General features: G+C 39.5%; 1 protein-coding gene and 1 pseudogene across 6 annotated transcripts in view; one reads left to right on the top strand and one right to left on the bottom strand.

Annotated features, from left to right (window-relative positions):
* Positions 1 to 26,260, bottom strand: part of ODAD2 (outer dynein arm docking complex subunit 2) — a 181,062-nt gene that overhangs the window by 113,542 nt on the left and 41,260 nt on the right. For all 6 annotated transcript variants that reach the window (XM_073885475.1, XM_073885474.1, XM_073885477.1 and 3 more), the window contains 6 exons: positions 12,769 to 12,915; positions 12,165 to 12,374; positions 8,489 to 8,731; positions 8,036 to 8,146; positions 5,937 to 6,091; positions 4,336 to 4,578 (listed from right to left, as the gene is read on the bottom strand). In XM_073885475.1, the coding sequence (XP_073741576.1) occupies positions 4,336 to 4,578; positions 5,937 to 6,091; positions 8,036 to 8,146; positions 8,489 to 8,731; positions 12,165 to 12,374; positions 12,769 to 12,915 (1,109 nt within the window). The remainder of the gene's footprint in view (positions 1 to 4,335; positions 4,579 to 5,936; positions 6,092 to 8,035; positions 8,147 to 8,488; positions 8,732 to 12,164; positions 12,375 to 12,768; positions 12,916 to 26,260) is intronic.
* On the top strand, positions 18,362 to 18,937 carry LOC112834424 (alpha-ketoglutarate dehydrogenase component 4 pseudogene; annotated as a pseudogene).

Raw genomic sequence — 26,260 nt, 5'->3', positions numbered from 1 at the left:
TCATACTGGAAGTAAAATAAAAAACTTAATAAAAAAGAAATTAGTAGTCATCGAGAGATAAAAAGATGATTTATGACACAGTCACAGGTGATACAGAAATCATATGCTATTAACAAGGCAGACAATGATAAAATATATATGAAATGTATATAAAAAAACAAACAAACCTCAAGGTAGCTTCTCAAGCAGAGCTCACTCCCATCCCAGGGCTTTTGTGTTTGCTACTCCTTGTCCCGTGTGTTCTTCCCTCAGGTTGTCTTCTCATCTCTCAGGTCTTGATTCAAATATTATCCTCCCAGAGGCGACAGTCCTCTCTTCCACTTTCTCTTTCCTCTTTCCACTGTAGCTAAAGTAACCGCCTCCCGCTCATTCACTCTCTTTCAATCACGCTGTTTTCTTTTCTTTATAGCATTTAGCACTATCTGAAATAATTTTACTTAAGAGTTTATAGTCTTTGTTCCACATACACAACAGAATGTGAGTTCCAAGAGAGCAGGAACTCTGCTAGGGGTACACTATACTTTCAGTGGCTAGCACAAAAGATGTTTGATAAATATTTGTTCGGTGAATAAAGAATAAACAATATAACCTTAGATATTTAACATGTGCAAGGAAAAGATGAAGCTCGAGAGGTAGAATGGGGTCAGGAGGCAAGTGCTTTGAATGCCAGGCTAAGGAACTTAAGTTTGGTTTTTAAAGCTTGAGAGGTCACGGATGGTTCTTTAGAAAACAACCCTACCATATCTACAGTTTAGAAGAATAAATTTGAATGCTGTGCAGGAAAGATATGGAAGGGGACAACTATGAGATGAGAGCAAACAGGGCCTGCTTCAATAGTCCAGGTAAGAGGTGACAGAAGCTCAACTGAAGGCCAAGCGCAGGAGGATGCATTCAAAAAAAGTTAGTTCACAGGCAGTTGGTGTAGTTGGCAGACGTGAGTAGACAAAAAGTAAACAAGGGCCGAAGATCAAAAGAAATACATAAAGCCATTTCTGACAAGTGTTTATCATGTGCTACTGAACACCATGTGTTTTTTCAGAAAGACGAATACATTAGAAAACTGTTTCATTGGCCCAGCGGATGCTCTTCCCTTGAAGTTATCATGAGTACAACTAGTGGTCCTTGGTGTCTAAAACACCTGAGCCTAAGGCTCCAGTAACCAAATCCAAAGAGCATTACAGAGGCTTTAGTACTTGTGTCCCAGACATGTGGTGAGATGAGACTCACATTAACAGAGCTCCAGGGCTGTCTTAGGAGTCGCAGCCTTCCTGTGAAGGAAGAGGACCTGACTGAAAACAAATGAGTCAAATTCCAGAAGAGTGGGCAGATGGAAGAAGGCATGACCGGAGACTATTGGCATCAGGTATAAGCTCCTGTATCAATCAAATGGTGAAATAGATAGGAAATGATACATTTCAGCAGGGTTGTATGTATGGCCCCGTAATGTATGACGCTGGGTATATGTCTATGGGAATGGTGCTCCCTGGAGTTGTGCAGGATGTATCCATACACAGCAGCCCTGAGTGCCCGCTCATACACAGTGAAGAGTTGAATCAATGTGCGAATCAGAATGGAATGATTCAGGAGATATATAGGAGAATCGTATGACAAAAAGATTACAGGTGTGACTCATGGATCCAATCGACCATCTCAAGAAACACTGCTATCTTGGACTGAAGGGGACAGAAACAGGATGAAATGAAGAAAGGTTGTCAGACCTCTGGGAGTTTACAGGACAAGCCAATAGAGCTGTTTGGCTGCCCCAATAATGTGGTATTATTTCTTACATAGCCAGGATTCATGGGTCCAGGAATTGGGGGATGGAAATGAGAGTGGTACCTACTGCTCACTATTACCCCTAGTGACCCACTAGCAAATGTTTTTGCTTCCTGTTCCTGTGACCTTACAATTTGCTGGTTTAGAGGTCTTAGTTCAAAGTGGGGAATGCTTCCACCAGGAGACTCAACAATGATTCTGAACTGAAAGTTAAATCTGCCTCCCAGCCACTTTGGCCTCCCTATGCCTCTAAACCAACAAGCAACAGAGGGACTTACTGTGTTGGCTGGGGTGACTGATCCCAATTATCAAGGGGAAATTGGACTGCTACTCCACAAAAGAGGTAAAGAAGACTATATCTGGAAAACAAAAGATCCCTTAGGGCATCTCTTAAGTATTACCATACCCTGTGATTACAGTTGATGGAAAACTACAACCACCAATCTAGGCAGGACTACTAATGGCCCTGACCCTCAGGAATGAAGGTTTGGGTTACCCCACCAGGTAAAGAACCACAACCAGCTAAAGTGCTCGCTGAGAGCAAAGGGAATATGGAATGGGCAATGAAAGAAGGTAGTTGTAAATACCAGTTATGACCACATGACCAGTTACAGAATGAGTATTGTAATTGTCATGAATATTCCTTCCTTAGGGGCGCCGGGGTGGCTCAGTCGTTGTTAAGTGTCTGCCTTCTGCTCAGGTCATGGTCCCAGGGTCCCGGGATCGAGCCCCGCGTCGGGCTCCCTGCTCCGGGGGAAGCCTGCTTCTCCCTCTCCCACTTCCCCTGCTCGTGTTCCCTCTCTCGCTGTGTCTCTCTCTGTCAAATAAATAAATAAAACCTAAAAAAAAAAATTCCTTATTTTGTTATGAATATATCTGTGTGTATCTTTTCTTCCCTCTTTTATCCTCTTATCATGTAACACAAGATATATTAACTTTATATCATAGTTTTTAAGTATGGCTAACTTTACATTAAAGTATTTAAGTAACAGGATAGCAAGGAGAAGGGTAAATATAATCTAACAACTTTGCTTCCTCATCTGGGAAAAGGGTGAGTGAATTTTCAGTAGTACACTGGATAGTTGTATAATGTTAGGCAGGAATATGGCCTTGTTATTATCTTTCTATAGAGATTAAGTATGGTTTAAGGAGATGCATGAATGGGTACCAAGTTGACATGGGGTGGACATGTGATGGTTAATGTTTATGTGTCAACTTGACTGGTTTAAGGGATGCCCAGATATTGGTCAAACTTTTTTTTTTTTTTTGACAGAGAGCACATGCCAGTGGGGCAGGGAGGGCCAGAGGAAAAGGGAGGGAGGGAGAGAGTCCTAAGCAGGCTCCACGCTCAGCGTGGAGCCCGCCCAATGTAGGGCTCAATCTCACGACCCAATCTCGTGACCCAATCTCACGATCATGACCTGAGCCGAGATCAAGAATCGGATACTCAACTCTCTGAACCACTCAGATACCTCTGGTCAAACATTATTTTGCATATTTCTGTGAAGGTATCTCTTTGGATGGGATTGATATTTAAATTGGTGGACGCTGAGTATAGCAGATTATCCTCCATAATATTAGTGGGCCTCATCTAATCAGTTGAAGGCGTTCATAGAAAAAAGGCTGACTTCCTCTGAGCAAGAAGCAGTTCTGCCAGCAGACCGCCTTTGACCTCAAACTGCAGCTCTTTCCTGAGTCTCCATTCTGCTAGCTTCCCCCATCAGAAGGCGGGGGGGCTTGTCAAGCTTCCACAATCACGGGAGCCAATTCCTTAAATCTATCCCCCTACGCCTCCCACTTTTCTCATCCTGTTGATTCTGGTTCTCTGGAGAACCCTCATACAATACCTTTGGCCCATATGGGTTCTTCCCTTTCTGGACTTCATATATGTATGAAGTATCTGTATATATACTTCACACACACACACATACATATATTTCATATAAATATATTTATACACAAATATGTTTGTTTATTTAAATAGATACTTATATATGTATATATAATCTCTATATCATCTTGCTATTGTTCTTAAGTTGTATAACATTTAAGTCTTTTCTTCCTAATTACACAAGAATTCGCTTAAGGACCAAGATCACAGCTTAAAATCCTTTGTCTCTCTCTCTCTCATCAGTTCACAGTTCTTGTTAGATACTCAAAATATGTTTGCTGAATTGAATTGAAAAACAAGAAGGATACTATGGGAATGCTACCTAGACTGCCTAGGGTCTGAGAGAGAGAGAGAGAGAGAGAGAGAGAGAGAGAATTCCTTAGGAAGCAGAGAAAAATTTTGTCAATTGTATGAAGGTTTCTGGGTGGGACATTAATTACTGGGAATGTTAAATCCTCCCAACATACCCAGCCTCTGCCCTCTAGCTCATCCAAGGGAACAATCTGGCTCTGTAACTCATGACTAGTAACCTTGGGGTTATTTACATGTGAATCCATTTTATTTTTTCACCATTTGTGCATGCTAATTCTAAGTAATGACACTATTCTATGATGACCTGTTTCCCCTAACACTCTCAAATAAAATCTTTCAGTTGCTAGGCTACTTACGTCATACTTTCCGGTTCTAATGCACAAGCACCAACTGCTTTTGTGACATTGACAAGAAGAGTTTGGTTTATTCCAATGAGGAGGTTCACAAGTGGTTGAATGCCACCACATTTCCGGACAAGGACTCGGTTTTCATATTCCTGACAACATTCTCCCAATGCACCGACCACGTTCACAAGCACTTCTTCGGGCTGGTCAGTTAAAAGTCCCACCAAAGTTTCAATGGCTTTGTATTCCCGAAACCTAAGTTCATCACAAGAGAAAGAGGTGACGAGGGTGGGGGGGAAGAGGAGAACAGTATTACTTTTGGTATAAAATGAGCTAATAATATTAATAGCACAAAATTTCTAAATGCCAATTCTATGATCATTCATAGTCCTTACAAAAACCCTATGATGCAGGTACTACCACAATCCCCATTTTCCGAAAGCTATTTTGAAGCTTTATAAATAGTGAAGCTGGCATCCACATTCAGCCATCTGCACCTTTAATCTCTACACAGTATAGTCCCTAAGACAGCTACAACTTCTTCCAAATCAGAGTGTCAGCGATTCTACTACGCTCTGGGGTGTTTTCCCCATGTCACAGAGACTAGTTTACATGAACAAAGCAAAATAAGCCTATTTTATGTTAAATAAGACATGTAAATTTCTTGTTAAAATCATCACACTGAGGGGCGCCTGGGTGGCTCAGTCAATTGAGCATCTGACTCTTGATTTCAGCTCAGGTCCTGATCTCAGGGTCGTGAGACTAAGCCCCGAATTGGGCTCTGCTCTCAGTGGGGAGTCTGCTTGAGATTCTTTCTCTCTCTCTCCCCCTTTGCCCTTCTTCCCACTCATGCATACTCTCTCTACAATAAATAAATAAGTCTTAAAAAAATCATCACACTGAGACAAAGAAGAGTTGCCTCAGAATATCCATCATAGAGTATGGGAACTCTAAAAGTATATGAAGAAATAAATTTGAATATTGAAATAAATCAGATGGTCATAAAGTTTATAAATACGTTAAAATTCAATGAAATCATTTGAAAATGGCTGCTCTTTTACTGATTAGTTGGCATTTAGCTGATTTATCTTGTTTATCTTTAACAAAGGAAAAGGAATGGAACCACTTCCATCTCTAAAGATTTATCCCCGCACCTTCATAGGTCTCTAACAGGAAATTGGAGATACTTGTCATTTATATGGCTGCCCATAAGCAAAAGAGCCCATTCACACAGAGAGATTAATTAGCAAGTCCCTTAGTACTTAGTACTGAGTGAGGCACATTTTAAACCATTGCCAGGTGGTGGGATGGGAAGTAGAAGTCTTGCATTTCTAAAAATACCTTAATCCTGCCAAACTAGTCTAGAACATACGTGTATGAAAACTATAGGAATAGCATTAGGATCGACTCTTTATTAAAATAACATTTGGGAATGTGTTTCAATGCCATTTTTTAAAATGCATCTACACTTTATTTAGAAACATTTATATCTTAATGAGAGAAGATGTTAGTTGAAGGACTCACTATACACAGTGCAGTTCCTGTGCGCTAAGAATACTGCTATTTCTCAATGGCCATATTTTTATCACAGAATATTGAATGGCTTCTCTTACTTGGTCACATTCTCTTTGCTGATGGAACATTTCCATATTGCCCCCGTGACCGCGGCCAACCGTTCTTTATTGTCAGTGTTATTGAGCAGACTGGCCAGGGGTTTAAGTCCTCCGTGCAGTCTAACCAGGTCACGGGTTTCCTTATCTTCAGCACACTACACAAAAAGTCAGAGCAGAGCCTGTCAGTGATGAAGGCATATCAAGCTTTCAGTGATTCCTAAAGAGGCTGTCATGCTATGACTATGAAACTCAGAGAGTATCATTTTCTGAAGGGGCCTCCAAATAAAATTCTTCTCTATACTGGCAGCTATCTGACAGTGTCTCTCTTCCCTTACACGATTTTGGCAATGTCTAGAAGTTTCTACATACTTGGAAATTCTGCCAAGCCGTTCTGAGGTAGTGTGGGCTTCCACCAAGACAGAAAGAGAGGTTGGTAAGAGACCTAGAATGCCACCTGTGTGGATGGAGGATTTCTGCAGTCATGCAACCCACAGTCTTGGGAAAATATAGTGGAGAAGATAGATGAGTGATAAAGCTTTAGTCCGATCTTCAGTGACCCCCAAAAGCTAAGAGATGAGCATTTCCCTAATGGAGTTTCTATGCCCAGAGCAGTGAGTTATATCAATAGCAAATGACATTATATTCACATATGTTTATCCATACATTTGTATCATACTTTGAAATAAATAAATACTGCACAGCGGTTCCCAGCTGATCACCCTTCCCAGGTTACAGAGCAAAAACATGATAAATTTAGTATAGATATGTTATCATCCAAGGCATACAGTTGGTCTCTGAGGCCACATGATACAGATGCATGTCATGCATCATCCATGAGGGCCACTAGAAGAAATCCTCACTGGAATGCACCACAAGGCACCTGCCATGTTTATCTTCTATTTATGACTTTCGGTTCTCGTTTCAGTTGCAACTTTTAAAAAATTAATCACTATTTCAACCAATCCTTCATAGTTACTCATATGAGGCATATATGCAAGTCAAGGCTATATATCCTCTTTATGAACTGAGTTGTGTTCCCTTAAAACTGATATATGTCAAAGTCCTAACCCCCATAACTCAGAATGTAACCATATTCGAAGATAAAGTCTTTAAAGAGGTAATTAAGGTAAAACAAGGTTACTGAGGTGGGCTCTAATCCAATATGACTGGTGTCCTTAGAAGAAGAAAATATTAGGACATAGAGGAAGGAGAAAGAGGGAGAATGACATGTGAACATGAAGATGGCCATCTACAAGCCAAGGAGCGAGTCCTCAGAAGGAACCAATGCTGTCAATACCTTGATCTCAAACTTGCAACCTCCGGAACTATAAGGAAATAAATTTCTGTTATTTAAGCCCCCCAGTGTGTGGTATTTTGTTATGGCAGCCTTAGAAAACTAATACAATCCTCTACTCACATGAACCCCTTTCTCTGACTCTGTCTTTTTGGAGTACCCTCACTGTGCATGTTTTAAAATGCATTCCTCTAGGAAATTGACTGATTTCTCTGATAGGTAGAAGGTGGCGTGGTCAGTAACCAGCCATGTACTAATTCGTCAAGGCCATCTTTTCTTCTGTTTTCTGGCATACTGTGAAATGCATAACTCACAAAAAGTTAATGAAGATTAAAATAAATTAATAAAAAGATAAAACAGGAACACACACACACACACACACACACACACACACACACACGAAAGCACACACTCATTCATCCATCCATCTTGTCTTGGCAGAAGATAAATATCCCAAGACTGCCATGTTTGAATAGGGTACCTGCAAAGCAATGTAAAGGCACCATGTATATATTTAGCTATTTTACACTAAGTAACTTGTTTGAGGAGACTAAGCTATATAAGTGGCTTCCAGAAATGTAAATAATCAAGACATGTTGGAGCAGGTTTCTCTCTCACATATACAGGCACCTGTCATTAGCACAGGACAGTGGTTCTCAGACCTGTGTGTGCAGAAAAATCCCAGGGGGTTCTTGTTAAAAATGCAGATTCCTGAGTCCTAGACCCAGAGAATGAGACCTCACGTTTAGAAACACCACGTTAACCATCCGAAGAACACCACGACTGTCTGGGGAGTCCACCGTACCTGGTAGATGGCCATGGCACAGTGTTCCTGCAGTTGTTCATTCTCACTATTTAGGTTCTTTACCAGATTTTCAATTATCCTTTCTGCTTTGATTGCAGTTCGGTAACTTTCCTAGGAATACACATTTAAATATTTACATGCATAATGCATGAATATAAGTATCCATTTACATTTACAAATAACTATGCCAAACAAACTCTCTTAATAAACACTAAAGTCCAAGATTAACACAACTATATAATAAGAGAATTTAGTCAACATTTTCAGAAATATATCACCCAGGTTTACCAATTTAATTAATGTTCTATTAGTTTCATCTTCTCTTTCTAAAAGACTGCCGACTTCTCAAAAAAAAAAAAAATCCTTAGCAGTCACGATGATCTTCAAAATTATTTTTCAACTAAAGAGAGTTAAGATAAATGAAAGCAAGGGAAGCAGAGCTGGCTTGCGTACCTCTGATGCACATTCTTGCAGTGTCCCCACGACTGGAATTAGCATGTTCTCATGAGAAGTCTTCAGTAAGCCAGCCAACAAAGGAATGCCCCCAGCTTTACGAATGGCTTCTTTATTCTCATAACTCTTACTGCAGCTCCATAATGCCAGCGCCCCACAGCGAGCCACCTCTACATCTCTGGCATCATACAGACTTGATTGAGCCGGTTCTCCTGAATTCTGTGCACAGTCGAGTAGAGCGACCTACAAAAATAGATAAATACGATATACATGGGAATCTTTAAAATAAAACAACATATCCTGCAATAGCTACAGGACTGCTACCAAGCTAACCACCATCAAAAATAAGAATACTTTCACGAATTAATTTTCATACTACACCATAGTCCATGAAAGCAAAGAAACAAAACCCTTCAAAATACCTTCCTCCAGATTTGGGAGGCTTTATATTTCCTTCCTACAAGAAATTTAATCTCACCAAGACTATATTAATATGGCTGTAACATTTACATTAGGGAGATTTGTATACTACATCTTCAGCCCTGGTATCTCAGAAAACTAGGCTCCCTAAAGCCATTAGAACTTTCTAATGAGAACTGAATGGCCTGTATATTCTTAAAACCATGAGACTTCTTCAGAGGATATGGCTCTCTACCTATACTATTGAAACCAACCAATCCACATGGCATAGCTGCCAGGATCCTTTCTTTTCTTTGCAATAACCAAAGTCACTGGAGACCTTAAGGGAAAGGCAATTTCTGTAGAAACAGCCGTAGGCGAGGGTGCTCCATAGAGGAAGTGAAGCCAGGGCTCCCAGGGCTGTCTTTATCCTATGCATGTCTACTCCATTCTTCTCTCTCTGCAGGCCAGATTCCATGCAATGTCCACATAATCATGACCACCAATCCTGAGTTTAGAAAACAGTAGTCAGACTAAGTAGAGCCTCTGATTCCTAATTCCAATTTCCTGGGAGAGAAATCTGGTGGGACTGCCTTGAGTCAGGTGGACACTCAGGTGGACATTCATCGTAGTCAGGGACATATGTTTATTTATATTGATGTTCCTGCCACCTACGTTTTTGTACCTGACATTTTAAGAAATGTTTGAAATGGTTTTCAGTGAAAGGGTCAAGTACACCATACATCCAGAGGAATGTGGAAACTGGCCACAGGAGTAACAGCACTGAATCTTACAATCTTCCCTTGCCTGGATACATTCTCCCTGCTCGCTCAGACTTCCTGTCTTCTGCCCAGGTTTCTATTGGGTGTGCCTCTTCAGAGACTGACCTCCATCTAAGCTCCCAAGCCCCACTGTGGCCAGTGCCCTCTTGCCTGCTCTGATTCTGACCTCCATTCCCTTGCTCTGATGTCATAACCAGCCCACTGCTCTGTACTGAGTGATCTCCCTCATTTCCAGTTTTGGCTGGGGACTCTTAATCTGTTATGTCACCTACCCTCACATAGTTAGCAAACCAAAAATGGGTCCCTAATCCTGATCTCTCCCAGATGTGTTCTCAACCTAGCAATTACAAGTCTATTAATGCCTGATCCATCACTGCGCTTCCTGTTCCTAATTTAGCTATCACTTAAGATTATATTAAAATGTGTGGCATTATTTAATTTACTAAGTAAGTGCAATTGTCCAAATTCTAGTTCCCTGAATGTGATATATAAGACCCCCATAAAAACAAAGTTTAGTTTTAAGTTACATTATTCATTCTTATAATTTAATGTGAGAAATTCCAGTAGACAGCCACATCAGCCTACTGTATGACTTCATTATTTGAGCAGAATACTGATAATCATAGTAATAATTACCTTTCCCCCAACATTTTATTATGAAAAAATTTCAAACATACACCAAGGCTGAAAGAACTGTATGGTAATTATACACCAAATCATGTATATATCACCTAGATTCTATAATTAACATTGTCATATTTGTTTTATCACATAGCTAACCATCTACTTATCCAGCCAGCCAGCCATGTCTGTCTTATTTTCAAAGCAAGTAATTACATTCTATAGTGCTCTATAGATTACAAGTGAATTCAGACAGTCCCCAATTTACGATGGTTCAACTTACGATTTTTCAACTTCACCACGGTGTGGAAGTGGTAGCCATTCAGTAGAACTCCTACTTGGAATTTTGATCTTCCGATCTAGCGATAACGTATGTTACACTCTTGCGATGCCGGGTAGCAGCAACAGCGAGCCTCAGCTCTGTCAGCCACACCATCACAAGGGTAACGACCGGTACACTTACAGCCATTCTGTACCCATATAGCTATTCTGTTTTCACTTTCAGAGCAGTATTTGATAAATTACAGGAGATATCAATACTTTATTTTAAAATAGGCTTTGTGTTAGATGATTTTGCCCAACTATAGGATTATAGATAGAAGTATTCTGAGCATGTTTAAGGCAGGCAAGGCTAATCTCTGATGTTCAGAAGATTAGGTGTATAAAATGCATTTCAAATTACAATATTTTCAACTTATAATGGGTTTATCTGGACATATAACTCCACTGTAAGTCAAGGAAATCTGTACACAGAATCTCTTAATTTCTGAACACATTTCCCTGTGTATGCATTCACGTTAAATGCATATTGATTCAATACATATTTAAGGTATGTGTAAGGTACTGGGCTAAGTGCTGCAAATGACACTGAGATGAATAAGACATGTCTTTCATCTTAAGGAGCTTAAAGTGCAGAAGTGGAGACCATCCAGTATGGTAAAAGCTGTAGGAGGAACACAAGATCTACCTGGTCCTTCCGAAGGTGGATGAACATGCACTTCCATATTGCACTGTATTTTCTTTACATGAGTATCGAGCAGAAACTCACTTATTTCTTTCAGTGATAGTTATTGATATAACCATGTTTTAAATTATAAAAGTAATACAACAAATTGGCAAATGTGGGGAAATATGAAGAAAAATTGGTAGTTATTTCAGAGGAAACCCCTGTGAACAATTTTGTGTATTTATTTCACAGTTTTTATAAAAAAGCTATTATATACTTGTGAGGTAGGTTTCTGAAAATTGGGAGCATAGGTGTCAATCAGTTTTTGATCCTGTCAGAGTTTTATATAATATTATACATACGTTTATTCCTTGCTACTAAATAGGCTTCGAAAATTCAATATTGATAGCTGACTCTGCATGTTTCCTAGAGACATACTTCATATGATTTTACTGCTCTCATATTGTAAACACGCTGTTTTCAGTTTTCACTCTTATAAGTAACAATGAGATGAGTAAGTGTCTACAGCTCTGACGGTCTCCTTGGGGGGCAGTCCTCAAGGTGAGGTCACCATGGCGGAGAGCATAGACTACCAGAGGGCCTTCCAGGGAGGTCTCCACCCCCTCACCAACACTACACACACACACACACACACACACACACACACACACACACACACACACGAATGTATCTCCACCAAGGCGGTAGGTGCAAATTACATCTCTTTATTAAACATACGTTTCTTTGAAGAATAAGGTCAGACATGTTTTCTGGCCAGTTGCTAATGTAAATATACAACAATTGTTTTTGAGGACGTTATACAAAACACATATGGTTATTTAACATCCGGGAGTGGCCAGGAAGGACAGCAAGGAGTTGACATTTCGGTGGCAAGGGGTGTGCTGATGACGATGTCAGCGGTACTCACCAGTTTGGTGATGCCCCCGTGGCGTCTCACCGCCCGTCGGCCTCTTCTAAACTTGGCAACATTTGCGATCGTCTCAGCTGCCAGGCATTTCAAACTCTTATGTGGAGAATCAAGTATATTAACCATAATTGGTAAGCCCCCAAGGTCAACAATATTACGTCTGATTTGAGGATTATGACTGATTTCCTTCAGGATTTTTAATGAACCAATCTAAATGAGAAAATAGAAGTTAGAGGTGAAAATAAGCGCTTAATGCATAACCAGTGCTAGAGTTTTAAAAATTCCAAGTCTGCCTCAAATCCTTCCCCAGTGAAGTTTTTTAAGGAAATACTTTGTATTCCCAGGTGTTAACCATAGCCTCCTTATTTTCCTTCAGTTATGCCGACAAACATTCATCATTTAAGCAGCACATACTAATGGAAAAGAACCAGAAGATAAACAAGAACAGCCGTGAAGAGAAGAGCAGCAAACAGCCGAAGGAGCAGGTTATCAGTGAGACTAGCAAAGACAAGAACAAGGCAGAAGTGACAGATATGTTCAGTAAAAAGGGAAGCACACGGAAGTACGAACGAGGTTCATCACCCATGTAAGGTACACCACTCACCTTACATTTGACTTCGTCTGTATCAAGTAAATTTATCAAAACTTCAAGGCCTCCGACATCCCTGATTGCCAGCTGGCAGGTCTCCTGCGCTAGGTTGAAATCCTGCATTGAGCACAATGCAATCACTGTAGCTGTCTGATTTCCTCCCTACAAAGGTGCAAGGCCCCAGAAAGGTTAAATAAGATCATGCTTCCATAGATATTTACTTCACGGTTATGAATCCATGAACTGGGAAATGTGTCTCCCCATACATGGTACATTAACTTTGAATTCTCTGAGTGGGTTATAATTTGTCAAATGAATCATGTAGAGTTGAAGCATGAGAAAGCTTTACAGAGTATCATAAAACGTTATTCCAATTAAGAGTCAACATTGAAAGGTGGTCTGTCTGCTTTAAACAGCTAGGGCATTAGGTGGTATTAGTACCTTAAAGAGAGTCGAGGGGCAAGCCTTGAGAGACCCACTGAGGAGTGCAAGTTTTATGCTGAGGTAACAGGCAGTCCCTGTAGTTCTGGAACAGAGTACTGTGCAATCCAAACCATGTCTGGAAATGATTCTCACAGATGTATGTAGAACAGTCTGGAACAGGGGAAACCTGGAGAAAGGGAAACCTTGAGGGAAGCGGTATGATGATCCCTGCTGGGACGGGGGTGTAAGTGGGAGAAGAGCCGTGGGGCTGGGAAGGAGGAGGCGATTCCATTAAGAACTGCAGATGACTCAGGGTGTGGATAAAGGACAGAAAAAAGAAGCCTTCAGTATGGTGAGCACAATGCTGGCCCAATGTAGAAAATCATGCAATCAATGTCTGCTTAGCCAATCACCAGATGTCAAGGGTAGTGGGGAATGGCTCCTTTAAGGTAAGACAATCTGGGAGATTTTTAAAAAAAATTAATGATTGATCAGTGAAACAGACCTGCCAGGAAATTATAATCAGAATTCATTGCAGGAATTCTTAAGCAATGTTCACCTGTCATTAATGCTTTGCAAATCTTCTGAAGGACACAGCATAGTACATCTTACTTCTCCTGCTATTAAGACCAGATGGTAAATAAGAGTTCCAGTATAAGCGCTGAAACGGTTCATAAGACACAAGAGCAATATTTCTAACAGAGCTAAGAATAAACTATTTTTGTAAAAGGTGCTCATGAAAGATGGCCCTGGATCTCAACCTCAAAACATAGTATAGGGGCGCCTGGGTGGCTCAGTCCGTTCAGCATCTGCCTTTGGCTCAGGTCCTGATCCCAGGGTCCGGGGATCGAGTCCCACATCGGGATCCCTGCTCAGCGGGGAGCCTGCTTCTCCCTCTCCCTGCTGCTCCCCCTGCTTGTGCTCTCTCTCTGTCAAATAAATAAATAAAATCTTAAAAAAAAAAAAGTCAAAACACAGTATGAATGGTCTCAAAGAAATCTCTCTCTCCTTTTTGAGGAAAGACACCTACAAATTATGTTTATTCTCATTTGCTAATTATTACTTTATATTGCTATATCTATTGTATATACATGTTCATAGATATAATATATACACTTAGCACAAAAATGGAAATTATATTCAAGCTGCCCAACCCCCTCTTTCATATCACACACGCAAATCCTCTCGTGAGTTCAACACAATGTGTTCCTTTTAAAATAAGAAGCTGAAGTGGGATTATAAAAGGGCAAGTATCAAAAAGATGGACAGGTCTAGACTTCAGCCCTTCCTCTTAACCCTTCCAGAAAAATCCCTCTACATCTCTAAAAATGTTACAAACCACTATCCTGTGCTGAGACCACTGTCAATGTCTGTTTTCCATACTAATTTTTTTCTGAGTAACCCAGGCCGTCCTCTATATTCAAGATTAAATTGAGAATGGCATAAGCCTTCATTTTATTATTTACATTGAAAATAATGCATTTTGTTCTTACAACTTTTAATGTCTTTTTCTCAATATCGAGAGAAATTTTTAACACCACCAATTGTCCTACAGTTGGTTTTGAAACATAAAATAGTAAATCCTTCATTTATTACTTTCAATTTTATAATCTCCCTTGTTTGGGGGGTATAGGACCCCCCCCCACAAACACACACATTAGCACTTCTGGTGTCTTACTTTTAGAAAAAGAAGGCAGATATTTAATAAACCATAAAGAAGAACCTAAATGCTAACCATAATTCAAGAAAATAATATAGAAAAAAGCAAAAGAGAGAGAGAGAGAGAGAGAGAGAGAGAGAGAGAGAGAGAGAATTATTTAACAAGGCTCTTTTGCTGAATTTAAATGGGTTAAAAGGAGCCAGAAATTTCCCCTGGGGTACCCGAAGGAGCAGAGCTGGGCTCCCACTTTAAAAGTTTAAAAATGCAAACCAGGAGCTTCAGATAGAAGAGTTCTCAGGCAGTGGCTTCAGACTCAAGTGTGACTTGAAAGGGAGAAAATGTCAAAAATCATGTCATGCCTCAGTCAGGCCAAGAGAGTCCACCCACGCACATCAGACTCTGAAGGAGAATGCCTGTCCTGACATCCTCAGTTGCTCGTGATCGAGGACCTTCTTGATTGCTCTTCTTGCATCGTATTTTCTTTGGTAGCATTTTTCTACTTACACATTCGACGCAGTCATTGTTTCCTATTTCATTTCGAGGTCTCCTAAAGTTTTCTCTTCTAGATTATTTCTATCTTTTGTGCTTTATTTCATCATATGCCTCATAACCAATGACATAACATTTTTAAAGAGCCGTGTGATTGCGATAGACGCCCACAAGGTAAGAGGTTATATTTTTCTGAGTTATCTCTAAGCCAATTTTGAAGCCAAAGGATGGAAAAGTTATATTTATCATCAAGAAGTTAGATCCTTATAGAAAAAAATTCTGTAAATCATCAGCTTTTTCTGAAAATCTGGAAACATATTCATAGGCTTGAGAGATTTTTTTAGAACAGTTTTATATTAGGGAAAGTTAGTTTTTCCACATTTCAGGATTTAGTTCTACTCTTGTCACTGACCACACTCCCCAAAGGATTATAAATCTTTCAGAATGAATACCAGAGGATGGGAGCCAAAATATTCAACATACAGAGCCACAAATGTTAGCCAATTGCTATTCTTTAAATACCAGCTATGTCAAAGGATTTTCGAATGTTTGTTCTACTTTGACCAGATGCCATAAACATCTTACTAAGGAGAAGCAGTGCAAATATGCTTATTTTTCAATTAAATCTCCCCTGAGAATGTAATGAGTTGCCAATACTTATTTTCACATTTTATCATGTATTTGCATCTGTGAAGTTTTAAGAGCTGGAAAAAACATAGTAAAATATTATTTTACTAGCTTCTGAAGGGTTTTGAAGAATGCCTCCAATGAGCTTTTCCACTTCTTAAATTAATATTAATCTTTTGCTCATTGTCCTCCTGCCCCTGCTTCTTCTCAGACATCTCCAGGCTCTGTCAGCCTTCGGATACTTTGCAGTTTGCATTCCTTTCTATGACCGGGAGACATTTGTTCATTGTCAAAATCATGTCTCCAATGTGCAAAAGTTGAACGAATGTTGCTTTCCTTCATTTTCCTCAAATTTTCGTTTGGAAAGAGAAAGTCAGTAGAGGACACTTTTCTAAATAATGTTTCTCATTGTTTTAAATAAAATCTTTGAAATAAAAAGGTATTACCGTATCCGGTATATAGACTAATACCTACCTCCACCCCCCTCACTGCTGATAACAGAGAAACAAACTTTTACGAAATTGAGATGACAAATGTTTTCGAGACTAAATCAGGGAGCAAGCTGCCGCCAACCACTTTTTTATTCTTTCATTCAACAAATTTGCACACTTATTATTCACCGAGTCTGATGCCAGGAACGAGACATCTTGGTAGACAAAAACAGACCTGGTCTTTGCCTTGCGGAGCTCATCAAATTTTGTGGAGAAGAAAGATTTTAATATTTGAAGCCCATCCAAATAAATGAAAACTTTAGGAAGTGCTAATATGGGAGAGTGACACAGGGCTATGGAAGCTTGCGATAGGGGGACTTTGGGCCGGGACCTCAGGAAAGGTTTCCCTGAGGAAAGCATGTCCGGACTGAGGTGTGGACAGAGTGGGAGCCTTCCCTGGTGGAAGAGGTGGGACATGATGCAAGGCATGGCAGTCAGAGGAAACAGTACGTGTAAAGCCCTACGGGGGAGTGGAACATGGCCTGTTTAAGACCTCACGAAGGCCAGTATGGCTGAGCCCCAGAGCATGAGTGGCAAATGGTCCAAGACAAGCTGAAAATCTAGGTGGGCAAAGGAATCTGCTGGGCCCATGGGCCAGGTTGAGGATTTTAATCTTTATTCAAGATTGTTAGGCAATAGTCAAGGGTGTTGTTTGGGGGCAGAGGGGGAGGACTCACATGAGTTGAGTACATTTTTAACAGATCACTCCGGCCGAAGAGGCCCCTGCAAGGAAGGGGCAAGTGGGACATGTGGAGACCATGCAGGTTACTGCAGCTATCCAGGGAAGAGGTAACTGGGATTAAGAGATCAAGGTGACTCATTATGTGTCATAAAGACTTCAAGCAACGTGGTTCAGAAAAGGATACCATCAAGCCAGTGGACAAAACTCTGGTGGGCTACATGCTCACAGAGCCATAATTCGGAGCTTCCTGTCAGGGTCCCACATGGTGACAGCGAGGCAGGAAGGGGCACAGTCAGGAGCGGAAACCCCTCTTCTGTTCCCTACGGTCTGCACTCAAGGGGCAGTGGGTGAGACCCGGGGAGGTGACACAGCCATCACATAGCCGTCCAGCTGGCTTTCGGGGTTCTCAGCATTTTTTTTCCTCCAACCATGCCACTCAGAGAGCAAGAAAAGTGAAGCCCCACCAGTGACTATTTTATTGATGATGACGTGGGGCCTGGCACCCAGCACAGAGGTTGGCTTACAGATACTCTTCATCTCCCAGGATCAGAAACGGTAAAAACGTCAATGCTCAGAGTGAGTGGCATACGACCACGTAAGTCAAGGTAGTAAAATACATTGCTTTGCCTTCTGTTTATTTGCAAACCGATTTTATATTGATGATTCAGCACTCATAAACCTCAGACTCAAGAGATGAGACTCAAGAGAACTCCAGGAAAGAAAAGGAGAAAATACTGTGCCAGAAGAAGAAAGAAAGTAGACTCAGACTGTTGCATTACAAGCTTGCTGAGAATTTTTATTGGGAATGGGTACGGAACAATGCAAGCATTCCCTACACATTCCTTTTAAATAGACATGGAACATTTACAGAAATAGATAATCTGCTGGAATGTCCTAGTCATTGCAATGAGGAAAAATTTGTAGCAAATATAACTGCCTTCCTAAAAAAATTCAGAAGAATACACTGAATAATTGTGATAATTAATAAAAATAGCTCAATAAAGTGACTGGATATAAAGGCAACATTCAAAAATGAGTAACTCCCCCCATACACTAAGAATAACAAATCAAAAGGTGTAATTTGAAAAATGTTCCCATGCAAGTATTAGTAAAATAATAATAACAAAAATATCAAGGAGTAAATCTCACAAGAAATGTGTTGAAAGTATATGGAAAAGAAGCTATTAAGTTTTACTAAAATACATACAAATTTAAAAATCAATGAATGGAAAACTGCTGCCACATCCTGGGGTCATGATGGGCAGTAAGATGGCGTCTGCCGGCAGGGTCGTTCAGGCGGTCAAGCCACATACTCCATTAATAAGGTTCCCTGACAGAAGAGACAATCCTAAACCTAACGTATCAGAAGTTTTGAGATCAGCAGGACTACCGTCTCACTCTTCTTCAATTTCACAGCATTCTAAGGGAAGTAAATCCCCAGATTTGCTGGTGCATCAGGGTCCACCAGACACTGCAGAAATAATAAAACATTACCTCAGAAATACAGAAGGAAACTTGTATCTCAAGAAGAAATTGAATTTATCCAACGTGGAGGTCCAGAATAATCACTGACAGTGTGGCTGCTGTTTGTCATCAGACAGAAGACTAGTCTTTACAATAAAGGACTTCCAAAATGGCACATGAGAAATTATATAGTAAATAACTTGAGTAAATACTCTGCAAAAAAAAAAAAAAAAAAGAAATCTAGAAAATTTAGATGGACAATTGTATCTCCTAATATATGTGTCTTGGTCAGCTTCTCCACAAGCTTACCTAATTGTTTATATGCTTATTAAAGTATACATTTTTAAATGTTAAAAAAAAATCAATGAATGGCCATACCATGTTGCTGAATAGGATAACTGAATGTTATTAAAATTTGCAGACCCACAACTATATGGTCAATTAATCTTCGACAATCTTGAATAAATACAACAGGAAAGAAAATCCAATGGAAAAAAGACAGTCTCTTCAACAGTGTTGGGAAAACTGGATACCAAGATGCAAAAGATTGAAAGTAGACCACTTTTTTACACCATACACAGAAATAAATTCAAAATGGATTAAAGACCTAAATGTGAGGCAGGAAACCATTAAAATCCTAGAAGAGAACACAGACAGCAACCTTTGACATCAACTGTAGCAACTTCTTACTAGATATGTCTCCTGAGGAAAGGAAAAGAAAAGCAAAAATAAACTATTGGAATTTCATCAAAATAAAAAGCTTCTGCACAGCAAAGGAAACAATCAAAACTAAAAGGCAACCTATGGAATGGAAGATTCTTACAAATGACATATTTGATAGAGAGTTAGTATCCAAAATCTATAAAGAACTTATAAGACTCAACACCCCCCAAAAAATTGACACAATTAAAAAATGGGCAGAAAATATAGACAGACATTTCTCCAAAGAAGACATCCAGATGGCCAACAGACCCATGAAAAGATGTTCAACATCACTCATCATTAGGGAAATACAAATCAAAACTACAATGAGATATCACTTCACACCAGTCAGATGGATAAAATTAACAACACAGGAAACAACAGATGTTAGCAAGGATGTGAAGAAAGGGGAACCTTCTTGCACTGTTGGTGGGAATGCAAGCTGGTTCAGCCACTCTGGAAAACAGTATGGAGTTTCCTCGAAAAGTTAAAAATAGAACTACCCTATGATCCAGCAATTGCACTACTAGGTATTTACCTGAAGGACACAAAAATACAGATCCGAAGGAGTGCATGCACTCCAATGTTTACAGGAGCATTATCAACAATAGCCAAATTATGGAAAAAGCCCAAATGTCCATTGACTGATGAATAAATAAAGAAGACATGGTGTGTATATATACAATGGAATATTACTCAGCCATCGAAGACTAAAATCTGGCCATTTGCAACAGCGTGGATGAAGCTAGAGAGTATAATGCTAAGTGAAATAAGTCAATCAGAGAAAGATACTGTATGATTTCACTCATATGTGGAATTTAAGAAACAAAACAAATGAACGTGGCAGGGGGGCGGGGAGGAAAACTAAGAAACAGACTCTTAACTAGAGAGGACACACTTATGGTTACCCAAAGGGAGGCGGGTGGGAGGGAAGAGTTAGTAGGGGATGGGGATTAAGGAGGGCATTTGTTGCGATGAGCTCCGGGTGTTGTATGTAAGTGTTGAATCACTAAGCTGTACACCTGAAACTAATATTACACTGTGGTTAAGTAACTGGAATTTAAATAAAAACCTGACAAAAATTGCAATTTATCCAAAAGTGATTTATAAATTCATGTAGACTGACCAAAATCCCCAACAGCATTTTTGAGGTTTTTGTTTTTTTCTAATTTGATTTTCAACTTTTCTAAAAATGATCTGGAATGGAAAATATGCAAAAAGTAGTTATAAAAAATTTAAGAAAGCTCTCTGGCCAAATATTAAAATACACCAAAGTTACAGTAATTAAAACAGCATGGAACTGGCATGGGAGCATCCAAATAACTCAATGTAACGGAGAAAGATCCAGAAACAAACTCTCACATATGAGATGACAATATCATCATATCTCAGATCACTGAAAGACTGGAGGAGCCAATAATCTGTGTTGAAACAATGGACTCTCCATCAAAGAAAAAAAAAGTAAAATTAGATCCCAACTTCACACTATACCTAAAATGACATCAAGATGAATTCAGGATCTGAACATTTTGTTTTTTAAGCTATAAACCTACCAGGAAGAAATTGAAAAAATTTTGTTCTCTTGGAATGACTTCAGAAAAACCTTCCTAGCTCCTAAGACACAAAACTTTATAATACGGCCATGAAGGAAAGGCAGTATAGTTATTAATGTACAATTTTAAAGTTTTCAAACAGAAGAGTAGATAAAAAGACATGACAAACTGAGAGAAAATATTTGCAAATAATATAACAAAGGATTAATTTGCATTAAGAATCAAAAGACAACCACAGAAAAATAGGCAAAGTATACAATACAATGGCTATTAGACACAGGAAAAGATTTATCAACCTCACTAGTAATCAGGAATAGGCAAATTCACACGCGATACATTCCCTCCCCAATTGGAATTGGCCAAAATAAGAAATAAAAAAAGACTGTAGATTAGTGAGAATTTGTAACAGTGAATCTTATTTCTAGACAAACAATTTTAATACCCTGGAAAGATGTTAAAGATAATCAATGCCTAGACCCCACTTCAGACCAATTCCTTTAAAACTTCCATGAATGTTACCTGGGCATCGGGGTCTTTGCTTTGTTTTGTTTTGTTTTTAGGAGCCTTGCTGATTTCACTCTGCATTCAAGGTTGGAAATCACTGGTACATTATTAAGTGTAAATTGACATTTGCTTTGTGTAAGGAGCTATTAAAAACATTTTTTTATACAAACCAAGCTTGGTTGGTTTCTTACTTTTCATTACTTTCCTTTAAATTTAAAAAATTTTGGTGGAGTACTTCTCACACTTCACTGTGCGTATATTTTCTTGTTTAAAATAGCTTTCCTGAGGTAGAATTGATATGCAAAAACTGCACATATTTAATGTAACCAATTTAATGAGCTTGGACTTAGGTGTACACCTGTGAAACCATCCCCACAATCAAGGTAACAGACACATCCATCACCTCCAACAGTTTTCTCATGCCTCCTCCCTTTTTGTGGTATTTACACTTACCATGAGATCAAATACCCTCCTACATCTTTTAAATGTACAATGCAATGTCGTTAACTATGTTGCGCAGCTCTGTAGAGCTTCTTGGGAAACTAACACTTTGTACCCATTGAACAACACCATCCCATTAGAATTATCAAAATTTTAAATGTCCATACTTTTTGACCCAAGCAATTCCACTTCAAAGAATCTATCCTACAGAAATCGGCTACATATCCAAAGAATATGTAAACATATTTGCTGCAGCGATGTTGTAATAATAAAAACTGATTTGGGGGACAAGGCAAAATGTTACCAGTAAGGGGACTGTTACATAAGTTATTGATAGATACATACAGTAAAATACTACGTGGTAATTAAAAGGACTGAGGCAGATATGGAAGATCACCAAGAACACATTTAATATCAAAGGCAAACTGTAGCACAACAAATAGTATGACTTCATTTTGTGTATAAAAATTATATAGGTGTATGTATATACACAGAAACATCTAGAAGGAGGCTTTCCCTGTTATTCTTTTGCATTGCTTAAATTTTACCAAGTGTACATATGTTAATGTATTATTTTTATAAGATTTTAGTAATTTAAATACAGAAGGGAAATAAGGAAGGACTAGAAGCTTCTGCTAAGCCCTGCATGTCACAGAAATACCAGGAGGCCACAGCCAGCCACACCCACCCAGGGGGCAGGAGCTGGGAAAGGAGCTACAGCCCTTGCCAGTGGGAATGGCAAAGGCCAGTGGACCAAAAAGGGACCTGGAGCTTAATACTTTTCCCACAAATAGGCAACTTCTAATAATGAGTACAATGGAAGTCTATAAAAGGAAAAGATCACTTATACCAAATCTGGTACCTTTTACTCCTGAACTCTTATATTTATAAATTCTTCAGTGTGCTCAAACTTCTATAATAGGACAGGAATATGTGTTTTTAAAATAAAAAGTAAAGCAGCCTAGAGCATTATGTAAACTGGGAACTAGGCAACTCTAATTTTCTACAATTTATTTAGCCTCTCAAATAAATTTGGGGGAAAGCATACTTTGAGGAACAAACTATAGTGTTGCTACAAACACATCAGGCAACAAATTCCCCCAAAAGATTGATTACATTTTCAGATTACATAAAACTGAACAGAATGGCACATAAAACTTAGCAAAATTCTTTCCAATCAAAAATCTTAGGACTAGCTAGATGGGCATTGTGTAATATCGTATCATTATACTCTAGCTGGGCAAGCTCACAGTATGCATTTATGGATGGATGGATGGATGGATAGATGGATGGATGAATGAGTTCAAGCTTAAGAAACTTCCCTTGAGAGTTTTAATGTCATTTTTCAGTAGGTAAGTTGATGTGGTTGTACATTGCTAGCTAATAGTGGTATAAACTGTTATGATTCATTAGTGTTACTTTCTCATACTTGGCCAATTATCTTTGCCTTTCTCCACTCTTGTTTATGAGAGCCAAGGGGCAAAAAGAATTTATAGCTCAAAAACTAAAAAGCTTATTAGTTTTTCTGTGGAATATAGATTCCTCTGTGGAGATGAGGAGCCTCTCCGTCACTTCCATTACCTCCTTTGTCAAAAAAGGGATAATTTTTTTGTGGACAATATATAAACATACAAGTTACACACATTTCAAGTAATCCAAATACTTAAAATATGTTCATGACTTACACTGCATTATTTAAGAGTAAGTTTGCATGAATGCAAACTCTACCAAGAAATTTTTTAGATGATGCAATTTAAAATATCTTATGATTTATAACAGGTAGTGTTGGTTTTTTTTTTTTTTTAAGTACAAAACTCCTCCTACTCTTTTTTTGTCATGGAGACCTTTTCTTTTAAATTTAACCCACATCAATGCAACACCATATGTATTAATTAAAGATTGTTTCTCAGGAAGGTGGCAGTAATTTTCCTTTCTAACTCCTGGCGTTTATTTGAATATATAAACAGTGGCCACTGTTTTCCATTTTTTAAAGAGTCTGTTGAACATGAATAACACTGTCCTATCATAGTCTTCTCCAGCTCTTTAACTTAGCAAAAGAGCACTCTCATACTGCCTTCCAAAAATGAACATTGAATTCCTTTGTTAAGAAATGCTCCCTGTTTAATTAGTCTCTTACCTAAGTGAAGAAAACCAAGCGAGAGAGAAAATAGGAGCATACAACAGCAAGGCCTGCAGGCAGTCTGGACCCTGAGTTTCTTGACAGAGGGATCAGAATAACCAGGCAACAGGCAGTAAAGACAGAAGCCGGGACACCAGCCTGGCCCGCGGCCGCCTCGCCTTCTGTGTGGCCCAGAGCGAACTATTTCTCAGCTTTTCCACCAATGAAACAAGGATCACACTACCTGCCCCTCCATACCCAAAACCCAAGTAATGGGAAAGGAATTTAATTAACTGTAATTGATTGCAAAGTACATCAAATTCCTGCAATGAAAAATCCTATAACTCCCAATTACCACTTAGAAGAACTCTTTAACCAATTAAGGTGGTTGTGTGTGTATGTGTATGTTTTTAGTCAGTTCCTGAAAGATCATTAAGGAACTGAATGCCACAAAAGTAGTTTTTAACAAAGGTTTTAAAGTTTCCAAAATGTCTCTGCGACGAATCCCCTTCCAGAGGGGAAATCCAAAACATGCCAAGGACAGAGCCCGCGGTGTCTCTTGGGAAGCCTTGTGGAATTTCTGATGTGATTCTTTGAGATGTCACAGTGAAGTAGATGTCACGGCTAAGCTGGGGGTGGGGGGGGGTGCCACCAAGTACTTTCACTTTTCAGGGCCCGAGAAATCTGAATTTGTGGATACATAACAGAAGACTAATTAGCAAGACCCCTGGCTCACATGCAAGGTGAAATCAACACCAGTGTTTCATGAATTTGCTCAAATACAATAAAAATATTAGGCACTCCCCCACACCCACACACGGTGGGTGGGGAAAGAGGAGAGATGTGCGGTGATGCCCAGCTGAGACCATACGCTGCCACTCAGCAGCCTACATTGACCACGCTCCGCCGAGTGACACGTGGCCAGACAACATCACCATCCCCCTGGGACCCGGGGACAACGATCGCACGGATCTCAGATTCAAGAATGATATCACATTTGTGAATTTACACTAAAAAGAGCGTCGTTTCCCAACTTCATGGCTAGATCACTTTTGGTTTTAGTGTGTAGGAGCTTTCAACTGGAAGGAAACTTTAACATTTTTCTCTTTTTGCTTCAAACTTTGCTATTTATCTTTCTTTAATTAATCTTTTTTTTATCTACTGGCTAGTTGCATAAAATTACCAAATAAAATGTTACTTTAAGATTTTTTTTTAAAAAAGGCCGATGAAGCAATCTGTTTGTAAGATGGCGAATACTTAAGGAAAGACTGCCATTGGGATAACATTGGAATTCTGATCTAAAAATACTGCCTTGGTTGTACTAACTCGAATGGGAAGCAGCTACTTTCTGATTAGCTATAAAGAGGTCATATTCGATCTCAAATAAAAAGCCAAAAATAAGCCCATATGCTCCACACGCTCATTCATTCCCCTGGTTTCTGAAGCAGTAGTTCGATTTCTAATGAAGAATGTGAGCTTCAGTCCTTTATTTCCAACTATGGCATGGGCATTTCTCTTTGGGTATTTCACACTCTTCAAACTTAATCTGCCCCAAACCAAAGCCTCCTCATAAACTGGTCTGTTTTCTTTCCCAGTCATTTCTTTGCTGCTTCCAAGGACATTATACTATTCCAAGCCCCCAGCACACTCTCACTATCAATGCAACCCCCTTATCCCTGGCCTTCTGTCTCTTCCCACCCTGATTCAGTCTGCATACCACCTGCTGCTAGACTCAGCTTTCTAAATCCATGTTTTCATCATCCTGATTCCCTGGCTGGGCTCTGATCAAAATCCCAGGTGTAGAACTAGGCCTCCTGCAGGGAGGAGACACACCTGGGAACATGGGCCCTGGGGATTAACCCTAGATTCTTCCATTATTGCAGCAAGGACTCAGGAATAAGACCATCTGAATGAAGCCCTTCAGAACAGGGGCAGACATCTCCAAGCCTGCTTGCTAATAATCTCCCATCTGAGCCTGGAGCTGATGCCAGGATAGTACTGACATCTTATCCTCAAGTGACAAGAAAATGCCTATAAGGGAGATAAAGCATTATTCTAGACCCAGTCTCTGCTGTCCCTCCAAACTACCTAAAATCTTGACCAACTGCATTCTTGGCATCACTCTATAGTCTCCTCAATTTTCTCTCGGATTTATTTATCCTATAGTATTAAGTCCCATCCCTCATTCTCCTTCAATCTACATAGAAATGGATTTCAATAGGCTTGCAACCTTGTGTCCAGAAATTCATTCTTCAGTTTAACGATACAAACATTGTGTCTGAGATGTGTATGAAAGGCACATCTACTTATAGTTACAGCCTTTCAACGTTTTATGTCACTTTACCGACGAGT

The sequence above is a fragment of the Callorhinus ursinus genome, unplaced genomic scaffold (assembly GCF_003265705.2).
Source record: "Callorhinus ursinus isolate GAN/ISIS: 27379988/994484 unplaced genomic scaffold, GSC_fseal_2.0 scaffold62, whole genome shotgun sequence".
NCBI classification, from domain to species: Eukaryota; Metazoa; Chordata; class Mammalia; order Carnivora; family Otariidae; genus Callorhinus; species Callorhinus ursinus.
The sequence above is the reverse complement of the archived record's forward strand: the minus strand, read 5'-3'. Positions and strand labels throughout refer to the sequence as shown.